At 44.8% G+C, this 13,783-nt stretch overlaps 1 protein-coding gene across 4 annotated transcripts in view; it reads left to right on the forward strand.

Moving 5' to 3' along the window:
- Arhgap39 (Rho GTPase activating protein 39) overlaps positions 1-13,783 on the forward strand; it is a 105,920-nt gene that overhangs the window by 58,516 nt on the left and 33,621 nt on the right. For 3 of the 4 annotated variants that reach the window (XM_008834383.3, XM_008834384.2, XM_029564171.1), the window contains one exon: positions 1,497-1,651. In XM_008834383.3, the coding sequence (XP_008832605.1) occupies positions 1,572-1,651 (80 nt within the window). In that variant the 5' untranslated portion in view covers positions 1,497-1,571. Of the gene's footprint in view, positions 1-1,470; positions 1,652-13,783 lie in introns of all 4 variants that reach the window. The other variant, XM_029564172.1, reaches the window with a different exon arrangement.

A 13,783-nucleotide genomic window follows, 5' to 3' on the forward strand; every position in this document is an offset into this window, starting at 1 on the left:
TATTTTAAAAGAAGACAAAGTCTTGGCGATACCCCATTCCATGTGGCTGCAGGCTTTGTTGTGGTAGGGCAATTGTATAGAAAAGCGAAAGTACCTGATGCAAGCTTTGTGAGCTTCCCAAACCAGCACTATGTAAGTAGTGCCTTAGCTGGAGACAGCATACGACCCATGAGCCCATCCTGGCACTACCTGGCCCAGATCCTGTTGGTTCTGATTTCTATTAACAGCTGCTTTTGAACTTTATGGAAAGAAACCCCACGTGTGTGTGTGTGTGTGTGTGTGTGTGTGTGTGTGTGTGTGTGCGAGCAGTTGCTGTTCACACTCCCTGCAGGGGAACTGGTATGCAATTGAAGAGTTCCTCCTATAGCTGTTGGGACAGATCTGCTAGCAGTGTCACAATGTCTTTGATGAACTGCTGCAGCCTCCATTGCAAGGACTCCTTGGGCCAAGTAGGTGTGTATGTTCTCCTTTAGGAAATACTGTGGAGCCACTGTTTGGAGTAGGTAATCCCTTTATACCTGGCAATAAAGTATGAGTGTTCTTGTTCCTTGCCCTTGCCAGCACTTGATAGTTTTTAATCTTTTTCATTTTAGTAATTTTGTTGGGTGCTCTGTATCACATTATGCTTTTATTGAGCACTTCCCTAAAGAGGGAAACTGAGCCATTTCCATAGCAGTTGTCTATTTTCTGCTGCGTTATCTACTGTTCTTTTTCTATAGGATTTTTTTATGTGTTTTGGTGTGTCCATTTGTCAGATCATGCACACCATACCTGTGGGTGTTCTATGTAGCATTTGGACTTGCTGTTTTTACTCTTGGTTTCTCGATTGAGTGATTGATTGAAGATAGATAATCTCACCTTTATTTTAGTCCAATTCACTGAATTTTCCTTTCTTACTGGTTTTGTGACAATCTCTGACATTTATGCCCACTGTAAAACCCAAATTTTCTGTTTTGTTTTTTTCAAAAAGCTATCTTGTTTTATTTTCAACATTCATATGTACAGTTTGAATGTCTTTGTGAACATAGGTTCAGGGGTCCTTTTTCCACATGTGTCTCTGGTCAGCATAGCATGCCCATTCACAGTCACAGGTCAGAAGATTTGTGTGTACCTGGCATGTTCCTGAGCTTCACCTTTGTTTTGTGTATTATTATGCTGCCCATTCCCACAGCAACTTCCTGGTATATGGTAGCATCTTGACCTGGGGTTATGGAGGCCCAGATGTTAGGCACAAGATGTGATATACTGGACTGATCCCTCAGGCTCATATGCTTTTACCCTGACCCACATGGAACTCTAGCAGTGGGCAGTTGGTTTGCAGGTCCTCCTCCTACACAAGAGGGGCTGTGCACAAACAGCACTCCCCTAGGGATAGGGGCATAGGGCTTGCTTCCTATTGGGGCCAGCTGCCTGCAGGGATTTCATATTTGTGGTCTAGGCCATCTCTGTGATATGTACATTTTCCATCAGTGCTTAGCCACTTCTCTTCTCCCTAGTGTGGCCTCTTCCTGTCTGATACTGGAGGAGTTGTCTGACGACTGTCCACCTCAGCACTCAGGAAGCAGATAGCAATGTCCCAGACACAGGACTACGAATGCAGAAGCCAGCATGTCGATGGGCAGGACCCCAGGATTCCAGGGTCGAGCACCAGGTAAGGAGACACTGTCCATCCCTGCTGAATTTCCCAAGCCCCAGGAAAATGGGAGGGAACAACCCTTCACAGAGAAGGTAGGGTAGCTACAGGGCTCTTGGCACAGCCCTGCTGGTTCTCTCAGTTGTGTGAATGTTGCTCATGCCTTCTCGCAAGGACATCAGTGGGTCTTCCTTCTGTCTCTGTAGTCCCATGTTCTCATCACAGCCCAATTCACTGTAGTGATCCCTGCCATACTTGGTAGAGGCCAGTGCATCCCTCTCAAAAGACTTGAAGCCTGGGCTGGACATATGAACCTTTATACTGGGCCCAATTCCTCAGGCACTCCTGGGCATCAATCCATATGGATACTGGTAGCCATACATCATTTAAAATTTTTTTCTAATTTTCAGCTTTTTATCCAGAAATAATTCTATACTTACAGAAAAATTACAAGAATAAGTACAGTCCTAGGAACATTTTTGTGTCCTTTCCCTGAACTGTGTGCATCAGTTACTCCATCCCATTTTCTGAGTTACTTTGGGATAGGTTACACATATTCTGCCTTAGTCCTCTGATGTTTGAGCATGTATCCATCAGGTGACTCTCATGTAACCAAGATACACATTACTGAAGAGATCTGATGTTGACAAAAGACTTTGATATCCTCTGCCACTTCAGACCATAGTGCCAGCCATTCCCTGTTGTCTTCATAGCACTTCCCAGACCTGTACAGTATGGGATTCCTCAGCCTATTCTGCCTTCTGAGTCTCTTTAGCCTTTTCTAATCTAGATGATTTCTATAGCCTTTCCCTATCTTTCGTTTCTTTGGCCATTTTATTTTGTTTTGTTTTTGGTCTTTTTGAGACAGGGTCTACCTATAGCCGCTGACCTGGAACTCACTATATAGACCAGGCTGCCTCTGCCTCCTGAGTGCCAGGATTAAAGGTATGGGTCACCACATCAGGCTCCCTTGACCATTTTAAAAGTAATTCTTGGGCTAGGAATATAGCTTAGCTAGTTAGAGTTAGAGTGCTTCCTTAGCATATATAAACCTTGGGTTCAGTTCCCTAACTCTGCATAAAATAGGCATAGTGTTATAGGTATATATAATCCCAGCACTTGGGAAGTAGAGGCAGGAGGATCATAAATTCAAGGTCATTCTCAGATGCATAGCAAATTTGAGGCCAACCTGGAGTACATGAAATCATGTCTCAAATTTAAAAAAAAACACAAAGAAACAGAGCCTGTGTGTGTGTGTAAACCACCCCCTCCCCCAAATAGTCTGCTAAGCCCTTACAAATACCTGCTACAGGACTGAGTCTCTGCAGCTTGGATTTTAGGTCTCTGATGATGGGCCAAGTGGGCAAAGATAACATCCTATATATGTCACAGTTTACTTTATGATTTGATCTTATCTTTAGCTTAGTTTTCCAAATACCATAATTTCTCAAGATACTGACATAGTTTTGTTGTTTTCTTTTATGCTAGGAGTTGAATGCAGGGTTTCATATATGCTAAGCAAGTGCTCTACCGCTAAACCATATCCCCATTCCCATAGATTGCTAATCAGTCTGTTCTTGAGTATGGTGTCACATCCCCACAGCAGTGTTTCAAGTTTCTCTTACACATAGTGTACAGAGGACCCTGCAGGTAGGTGGTGCCAATGAGTACCCTGGGCTTGTGCTATGCAGTGTAGACATGCTCTTGGCCCTAAGGATTCCTAGTGACTGTACTGTCTGTATGTCTAGCTTGCCTGTGGAGCCAAATGATCTTTGTGGTACCTGTTATTGGTTCCTTCTCACCACAATACCCTTGCACTAGCCAGAGTTTTCATTATAGCCAGTGGTTCAGTGTCTGTGGATTTAGCATCTGTCTTCACTTACCTAATGAAACCTTTCAATCTGCATTGATGGAAATTTCTTCTATCAGGTAAGCTGCCTTGGCCTTTCTGGTGTGCAGGCTCCTTCCTGCTCATTGTGGAGAACAGTGCCTGTTGGCTATACCATGGAGCTTGCCTCCATCTGGGCTTCTGTTCCCATGCTGGTTGTGTTGGTTAGATGCTTTTTCTTGGGCACGTGTCACCTTTTCCCTGAGATTTTGTGTACTGATGTATTGCCCTTGCCTGCCCAAGGTCATGAGTTCTTCATGTCTGTTCTTTGAAGGTTTTAAGGTTTTTACATTTTCCATCAATCTAGACTTACATGTTTCCTCATGGATAGCAAGCAATCCTGACCCTGTTGGCTAGAGTCTTGCCTCACTAATTTGTGAAGCCTCCATCATCTTGATCTCAGGCACAGAAAGGCTCTCTGTCCACTCATCCACCTGCTTCAGTCCCAGCCTAGATGCACCCTGAAAAAGATGTCCTGCTGGGATTTTAGCTGGAAGTACACTGAAGTGCAGTTCCTTAGGTAGCTCTATCAGGAGATGGGGTTGACCAGCCACATTCAGGCCTCTTCCATACCCCATGAAGGTCATGATCTTTGCTAGCTACATATCTTGTTGTAGGTGTTTTGTTTGTTGTTTTATATTTTTGTTTGTTTGGGGTTTTTAAAATATTGTATTTACTTTTTTTATTTTATGTATATGAGTATATGGCTTATATGTATGTAAGTACACCTGTATTGTGCAGTACCTGCAGAGGTCAGAAGCGGGCATCAGATCCCCTGGAACTGGAACTACTGACACTTGTTAGCTGCCATGTGGGTGCTGGGAATCGAACCCAGGTCCTCTACAAGAACAGCCAGTGTTCTTAACTGCTGAGCCATCTCTCCAGCTCTGGGTTGTTTGTTTGTAAGACAATTTTACTATATATCTCAGACTGGCCTTGAACTTGCAATTCTCTTATGTCAGGAGTGCTGGGATTGCAAGCATATACCACCACATCCAGCTTGGTGCTGGGATTAGGACTCTTGGCCTGGCACATGCTACATATACTTTACCACTGAGCTACATCACAGCTCCATTGCTCCGTTTGAGTTATGTATCTTTTTTTATTATGAATTATGAGTTCTTTTTATGTTCTAGATTCAAGTTCCTTGAAGTCAAGAAACCATCTTTTGGATCTGTGCCGCACCCCCCCTTTCAAATATTTATTATTTTTATTTTATGTGTATGAGTGTATTGCCTGCATGTAGGTAAGTGTACCCGTGTCGTGCAATGCCTACGGAGGATGGAAGAGGCCATCAGATTTCCTGGAACTGGAGTTACGGACAGTTGTTAGCTACCATGTGGGTGCTGGGATTTGAACCCAGGTCTTCTGCAAGAACAACCAGCCTTCTTAACCGCCAAGCCATCTCTCCAGCCCCACATTGTGTGGTTTTGCTTTCACTTCGTTACTGGCATGGTTTTGGCCATGGAAATTTTACCTTTGATGAATTTCAACATTATCCATTGCTTCTTACAACTCATGCTTTGATGCTATGTCTAAGACAGCATTGCTAATTCCAGAATGTGAAGATTTACTCAAATCTTTTCTTCTGGGAATTTTATAATTTTAGCCCTTATGCTGAAGTCTTTAAGTTTCTTTTAATATTTTATTTATTATTTTTGTTTTACGTGTATGAGTGTTTTGCCTGCATATATGTAAGTGCACCACATGTATGCAGTGCCCCCACAGAGTTCAGAAGAGGGTGTCAGATCCCCTGGAACTGGAATTACAGATGGTTGTTAGCCGCCATGTGGGTATTAGGAATCGAACCTGGGTCCTCTGGAAGAACATTAAGTGTTCTTAACCACTGAGTCATTTCTTCAGCTCTGAAGTCTTTTGTTGGGTTTTTTTGGTCTTTTTGAAACAGGGTCTCCCTGTAGCCCAACTCACTATGTAAACCGGGCTGGCCTTGAACTACCAGAGATCCATCTGCCTCTGCCTCACGAGTGCTGGGATTAAGGGTGTGCACCACCATACCCAGCTATTTGTTGTCTTTTTGAGAAAGGGTCTCCCTATAGCCCCAGCTGGCCTGGAACTTGCTATGTAGACCAAGCTGGCCTCGAACTCACAGAGATCCACCTACCTCTGCCTCCTTAGTGCTGGGATTAAAAGGGTGTACTACCAGGCCTGGCCCCATCACAATTAATTTTAAACATTATTACCAAATAAATATTACCCACCAATTTTTTTTTTTTTTTTTTTTTGTCTTTTTTGAGACAGAACCCCCCTGTAGCCCCAGCTGTCCTGGAACTCACTATGTAGACCAGGCTGGCCTTGAACTCACAGAGATCCGCCTGCCTCTGCCTCCCGAGTGCTGGGATTAAAGGCATGTGCCACCACGCCTGGCTTGAACATGCTTTTCTTACCCTCTAAACTCAGTACATTATACCTATTACACACCCAGCAAATGAACACCCTTGCCTTATGCAAGCCCCATTGACTGGGGTGTTCTGGTCCACCCCATGGGCAAGCTGTACATGCCTTAGTTCAGAGTGCCAACCTCTCCCAGGCTCATAAGGCCTGCACCATGTACATGGCTACCCAGTGGACCCCTCCCTGTCCTCAAGGTCCAACTCCAGTCAGAGTCCTTGGGGCGTCTCCTTTTCTGAAGCCACTCATTGTGGACATCTTTAGATCCCACCCACACCCGGCTTTGGATGTCAGTTCCAGGGACTCTGTGCCCTCATCTACCCTCTGTTCTCAGAGTGTTTTGGTTGAATGCTGCCAGCCAGGAGGTGCCAAGAATGTTTCTCAAGGGCTGGGCTCCTGCCCACATACACAGAAGTGAACTGCAAATGGCATAAAACCCTATTTTTTGATGAGAGAGAATTGCTGAATTGTATTCACTTGAAAGTGCTTTTTTTTGCGGGGGGGGGGTCTTTTGAGACAGGGTCTTCCTGTAGCCTCAGCTGTTCTGGAACTCACTATGTAGACCAGGCTGGCCTTGAACTCACAAAGATCCGCCTGCCTCTGCCTCTTGAGTGCTGGGATTAAAGGTGTGTGCCACCATGTCCCGCCCCACAAGTGCTTTTCTAAACTAATTAAGAATTAGAGAGGCTGGAGAGATTGCTCAGTGGTTAAGAACACTGTTCTCACAGAAGACCAGGTTCAAATCCCAGCATCCACATGCCAACTAACAGCTGTCCATAACTCCAGTTCCAGGGGATCCGACAGCCTCTTCTGTCTTCTACGGGCATTGCACGACACAGGTGCACTTACCTAAATGCAGGTAATACACATATACACATAAAATAAATAAAATGTTTAAAAAAAAAGAATTAGAAACTTTTTCAAGGGTTTAGAAGGTTCTGTGCTTTGTAAGTTTCTCTGTACTTAGATTCTTTGGAAATTAGCATTGTTTTGATAAATTTTAACGTAGGTTAGGGAGAAAATGGAGGGAGGTTTCCCAGCGGAGTGAGGAGCACTGTGGCCTCTCAAAGCATTGTAGGCAGCCAGATTGTAGGGCACCTTGTTCCTGCCATGTTTGTCCTCAGTCCCTGCACACCAACTTCTGCCCCCAGAGCCACATGGTCATGGTCCTGCTTCTTACAATGCCCAGGCCAGAAATCTTACTTCTCTTCCCCTATCCCTCTTGCCTGTCATCTTCTCTACTATAACAGCTTCATAGAAACTTCTATCCTGTTCCCTATGAACTAGCCATGAGAACATCAGGCCCAAGACAATTACCTTCAGGGCCTTGCTTCAGGAGCCCTCTGGAATTCCCTGCACATGTGTCTTCATATTTGTGCCTAGTTTTCCTTCTCATCATTCTATCTGAAAGTCTGTTTTCACTGAAGCACCAGCCAACTCCTGAGGTGTTCATTGGCCTGAATTGTCACTGCCTTGCTGGGGTCCATGCTGGCAAGAATAGAGCACAGTGTCTCTAGAATGCAGCCTCTGTTGAAGATGGTCTTCCTGCCATGACTATGTGCCTATGGCCACGTGCTTCAGAGATTGAGGAGAGAATATAAGCATCCAGGTCTAGAAATGGAGTACTATGAGCTTTGCTGGGGATTCACTCTGGGGTCAGCCCAGCCATGAAGGCTTCTAAGGTTAAGATGACTGAATTCCCAGTCATAGAAATTTTTCCCATCTTCAGTTAGAAAATGGCCTAGGCAGAAGGTACAGGAGAACTGAGGCAGCCTGGCCATCTGATGCTGGGAACTCATGGCACAGCTGTGTCTACGCTCAGTGTCAGGATCATGGTGGATGAGGGTGCACTCTGCATGACAGCCACCCTTGCCTCAGTCTTTGGCAGAAATTGACCATGTAGTCATTATTTGTGGGAAACCTGGTGTGACCTTAAAGGTCCATTAATGTATCCTCAAGTGACTGCAAAGGCCACAGGAGATAGTCATGCCTTCAATAGATGTCACCTTCTGCTCTGGCCCTGTTCTTGTACCAGGAAAGCTAGCCAGAGAGGGTTTTAGTAGCTTCACTTTACAGTTGAGGACACTAAAAGGGTAGCTCATGGTATGTAGGGTCAGGGTCTTATACATGATGACCACAATGAAGTAAATGCAGTCTATAGCTAAGACAAAGACAAGTGAGTGGTCAGTAGCTGGGTAGCCCACAAAAGGGATCTTAACCCTAAGGCAGGGTTAATGTATGTTATCCCCTGGTACGTAGGCTCTGTCATGTCTCACCTCCTAGACTTACCATAAGCTGTCTACAACATTTGTCCTTCCCACTGTCTTAAGACTTTTGGGTGAGCCAGGGCTTTTCTGAGCCCCAGTATGCAGGCACCCAGACTTACTTTGGACTACCCTGAGAGAAGGAACATCAGCAAGTCTGAGTTTGTTCTAGAAGTCTCTGCCATAGGCTACAGAAATGATACAGTTTTAAACTCATGAGGTGAATGGCCACAGCCCTGCATGTGTGAATGTATGATAGCCTCACCCTATAGCCCAGACCTCCAACAACCAGTTGCCACCTAGGTCAGAGTTGATAGGAGATTGGTTCTGGGGTGCTAAGCTCAAACACTACCTATAAGTGTTGGAGGAGCTCTTTCACAGGCTCCCTGATACCCTGTATCCCCATATCTGACCCAGAGGACCCAGCCCAAATGGCCTCTGCTCCAGATATGAGATGAGGTAGATTATCCTTATTACATAAACTCATAGGATATAAACGTAACATTTTAAAGTATGAAGACTGTTTATTTAAAAATTCACAATTTTGCCAGATGTGGTGGCACACACCTTTAATCCCAGCACTCGGGAGGCAGAGACAGGCGGATCTCTGTGAGTTCAAGGCCAGCCTGGTCTACATAGTGAGTTCCAGGCCAGCTGGGGCTACAGGGAGACCCTGTCTCAAAAAAACCAAAAAAAAAAAAAAAAAAAAAAACCACATAATTTTTAAAATTTATTTTATGTGTATGAGTAGTTTGTCTGCATGTATATAAGTGTACCACATGTATGCAGTGCTCATGGAGACCAGAAGAAGGTGTCAGATCCCCTAGAACTGAGTTAATGTTGGTTGTTAGCCACCATGTAAGTGCTGGGAACTAAACCCAGATCCTCTGTAAGAGCAGCCAGTGCTCTTAATCTCTGAGCCATCTCTCCAAATTCAAGACTGCTTTCTTTAATTTTTTTTAAATCTTTGTACTTTTTTTTTTTTTGGTCTTTTTGAAACAGGGTCTCCCTGTAGCCCCAGATGTCCAGGAACTCACTATGTAGACCAGGCTGGCCTTTAACTCACAGAGATCCGCCTGCCTCTGCCTCCCAAGTGCTGGGACTACAGGCCTGTGCCACCACACTCAGCTTACACCTTTGTACTTTTGAAGTTTTAGATTGACATGGTATTTGCAAGAGTAGGGCAGAAGGGTCCCTTGTCACCCTACACCAGCATCCACAGGCATCTTGACCAGTCTGTTTCCTCTCTGCCATTGTGTTCACTTGAATGCGACCTAACTTGTTATTCCTTTGTGTCTCAAGAGCCCTCATGACATATATTCACTGTTTTCCCTTGGATCTGCTGAGCTGTGACAGCTTTAAGAAGGACTAGCCAGACATTGTGTCAATTTGTCCCTCAATTTGGCTTGGGTATTTTTCTCATGGTTAGTTGGAGTCAAATATGTTTTAGGAGGGTGATGCCATCATGTCAAGTGTAGAAACCACCAACATGACCTGTCGCTATGGATGTTGACCTTGATCCCTTGCTGAGTCTGTCAGGTGTCTCACTATGAAGATTCTCTTGCCTTTCAATATTATGTCCTTTGGAAGGAGCACATGTGTCAGAGGCAGGAGCTACATGACCCCTCCTGGAAGAAGTGAGGCAGCCCCACACCACATGTTGCCTGCATTTCTGCACACATGTTAGTTCTCTACTACCAGTGACATCACTCTTAACTCATCTACTGTGACTTAGGCCCACCAGGTCCTGGTTTTGGCCTCATGCTCCTATGTCCGAGGCATAACCCTCCTTTGGGGTCTGGACCCTGTGTACATGGGTGGGTGGGTGCGCGTGCGTGCGTGCGTGCGTGCGTGTGTGTGTGTGTGTGTGTGTGTGTGTGTGTGTGTGCGTTGTGGTATATGTGCACATAAGGGTGCAGTATGCCCACAAGTGCATGTGGAGGCCAGAGGTGAACATAAAGTTCCCTTTTCTAACACTCTCTGCCTTATTCCCTCAACAGCGTGATGGTTTGAATGAGAAACTATCCCCTTAGGCTCATGTATTTAAACACTTGGTTCCCCATTGATGATGCTGTTTGGGGAGGGGTTATGGAGACTTTAGGAAGTGGAGCCTTGCTAGAGGAAGTATTTCACTGAGGGTTTATTTTGAGGTTTTATAGAGTCACCCCACTTCCTGTTCTCTTTGCTTCCTGTTTGTGGATGAAAATGTGATCAGAGGCAGTTCCCAGCACCCACATGGTAGCTAATAACCATCCATGACTCCAGTTCCTGGGGATTCAACACCCCGTTCTCACCTCCATGGGCATTGTACAACATGGGTACACTACATACATGCAGGCAATACGCTCACACACACAAAGTAAAAATGATTTTTTAAAATTTATTATTATATATTTTTTAATATTTTATTATTTTTATTTTATGTGTTATGCGTGTATTGCCTGCATGTAGGTAAGTGCATCCATGTCATGCAATGCCCACAGAGAACAGAAGAGACTGTCAGATTCTCTGGAACTGGAGTTACAGACAGTTGTTAGCTGCCATGTAGGTGCTGGGATTTGAACCTGGGTCTTCTGAAAGATCAGTCAGTGTTCTTAACCCCTGAGCCATCTCTCCAGCCCCAGTTTTATTATTTTTATTTTATGTGTATGAGTGTATTGCCTGCATGTATGTGAGTGCACCCGTGTCATGCAATGCCTTGGAGATCAGTTCGGATTCTCCTGGAACTGGAGTTAAGGATGTGGGTGCTAGAAATCGAACCCAGTCTTCTGCAAGAGCAGTCAGTGCTCTTAACCGCTGAGCCATCTCACCAGCCCTGTAAAAATGTTTTTTTTTCAGGGGGGTGTTTTCTTTCAGGGGCCTCTTTTTGAGACAGGGTCTCCCTGTAGCTCCAGCTGGCCTGGAACTCACTATGTAGACCAGGCTGGCCTTGAACTCATGGAGATCCTCCTGCCTCTGCCTCCCAAAGGCGTGCACCACCATGCCTGGCAAAATGATTTAAAAAAAAAAAAAAAGGAAAGAAAATGTGCTTAGCAAGCTTCCTGCTCCTGCCACCATGCCATCCTTCCCTGCCATGATGGATTGTCTGTAACCCTCTGGAACCATAAGCCAAAATAAAACCTTTTGTCCTTAAGTTGCTTTCAGTCATGATATTTTACCACAGCAATAGAAAAATAACTAATACACACAAGATCACTCAGTGAATATGAAGCTAAGCTGGTGGCCAACAAGCCCCAGTGATCTTCCTGTCTCTGTCCTCCACAGCACTGAGGTTTGAGGTACAGGTATGGCCACACCTGACTTGATTTGCATGCTTTCTCAGCAAACATTCCTACTTGCTGAACCATCTCCCAGGCTTGGGCCTCCGCTTTCTGATCTCACTGCTTCCTCAGTGTTCTCTACTTAAGCTGGAATTGGCCACTTCTCTAAGAAGCACAGCTTCTCCTTGAAAGACACCATATATGCAGACCCTCTATAGTCCACTCATTTGGGGCAAGGCCCTTCTACCTGGAAAGGTCCATCTTACTGAACACCTGCTTTATCCCAGTGCTGTGCCATTTTGCACCATGTACCATATCTGCAGTCACACACCTTATCCTTACCACCAGTTCTTCGGGGACATCTTAGAGTTCCTTTTGGTGTGAAACTTGTAACTTGTACAGTATATACAGAAGCTGCCTTGTTTGTGTCACAGATAAGCAGCATAAAGCTTCCTGGAGTTGACATCCAAATTGGACCTTGGGTGTCTCTGCTTTGACCCTTGCTAGGCTGTTCTTTGCTGAAAGTCTAGCCTCTCAGTAGGTTGTGTCCCTGGAGGATAGAATCAGACTTGTCTGTCTCTGACCAACACAGGGATTAGCATTGCTGTGTTTCTTTTGCCCCTACATCTGGCTGTAAGCATGTCTTACCCAACAGTTGCCAAACATTCCTCCTTCTCCCACTTCCCATGCCCAACCTGGCAGCTGCTCATGAGCCCTGTGGTTCCTTGTCCCTAAATACCCAGCTGCTAGCTGGTGGTTGCTGAGTGAGGCCCAGGGTTCCTGACCCTTGGAGTGAGGCCCACTCTCCTGGTCTGTAGTCGCATTAGTTGATGTGTATGTGATGCAAGGACATGCAGCTTAAGCATGCCTTATCATGAGGGTATTTGACCTCACTGTCTGTTTTTCTGTCAGGAGTCCTGCTGGGAGCATCTGTCTCACATCCAGCTCTTTTTGTAGTAGTTGTTGTCAGGGTGACTTCTGTTTTGTTCCAAGTTGACTTCAGCTTTGCAAATCAGGAGCTGGTAATGATTCCCATGTTCCATTGTCCCAGCTCACCATCCCTGCAGCACAAAAACAATGGCATCAGAACGAGTATCCAGGGCTGTTTGATGTTGCCCACCCTTGTGGCATGTGTGACACCCTTCATGGTTTGGGTTTGTATTTTCTTAAGTTCCATCATTCCCTGGCAATGACAGGTACCTTTTGCCTGGAGACTTAAGTGCTTGTAGTTTGTGGTGCTTTTTATTCTTCTAGAAAGTTCAGCCCATTTTAAATGTATTTATGTCTGCTTTTTCTCTCCTCTTCCAGTTGCTGTGACTGGCATATTAGTCCCTGGCCACCCACCAACCTTCTCTGCCTGCTGCTGCCATTTCCTTTGAGCAGTTTGCTCTGAGTTGGTTCTTTCTTTGTTGTTAGTTGGCACTTTGTTCTAGTTGCTGAGATTAAAATACCATGACAAAAAGCAACTTCAACCAGGAGTGGTGGCCCATACCTTTAATCCCAGCACTTAGGCCAGCCAGGGCTACCTAGTGAAACTTTGTCTCAAAACAAACAAACAAATACAAAGAAATAAGCAATAACAACAAAGGCAATATGGGGGTAAAAGGGGTTTATTTCAGCTTACAATTCCAGGTTATAGTTCATCATTGTGGGGAAGTCAAGGCAGGAATTTCAAGCAGTAAGTCACATCACATCCATAGTCAGGAGCAGAAGGAACTGAATGCATGCATGCTCACTTGTATGCATTGTTTGTTCTTAGCTCTGTTTCTCCCCTCTCACAGAGTTCAGGACTCTTGCCAAGGAAATGCTGCAGCAATCCACAGTGGGCTGGGTCTTCCTATATCAATTAATTTAAGACTATCCCCACAAACATGCCCACAGGCCAACTCAATATAGACAATCCCTCACTGAGACTTTCCCAGATGATTTTAGGATATGTCAAGTTGACAATTAAAACTAAACATCACACTCTTGACATTTTGGTTACTAAGCGGCCCTGACTTTTAAGGGTTGAGCTATGTCTCCAGCCCTAACCATCACACTCTTAAATCCATAAAGCATAAAGCCTCTGGTACCCTTAACAAGGCTAGGAACCATGACTATAGCCTAAAGGAATAACTGAAGATAGGGTATTACATTCTGCTTAAAGCAGGGGCATATACTGCCTGAGGCAGGGACAGACAGTTTAAATCTTTTAAAAAGACTTGAAGCAGTCTTTAAAAATGCACATCCTGACATTTGACATACTCAAATAAAATGGCCTTGTTTAGGTGTTTTACATTGCTTCCCAACTCATCTTTTTAAAAATTTATATTTTATTTCTTTCTTT

Source organism: Nannospalax galili, unplaced genomic scaffold (genome assembly GCF_000622305.1).
Source record: "Nannospalax galili isolate Female #2095 unplaced genomic scaffold, S.galili_v1.0 scaffold717, whole genome shotgun sequence".
In the NCBI taxonomy this organism is placed as follows: Eukaryota; Metazoa; Chordata; class Mammalia; order Rodentia; family Spalacidae; genus Nannospalax; species Nannospalax galili.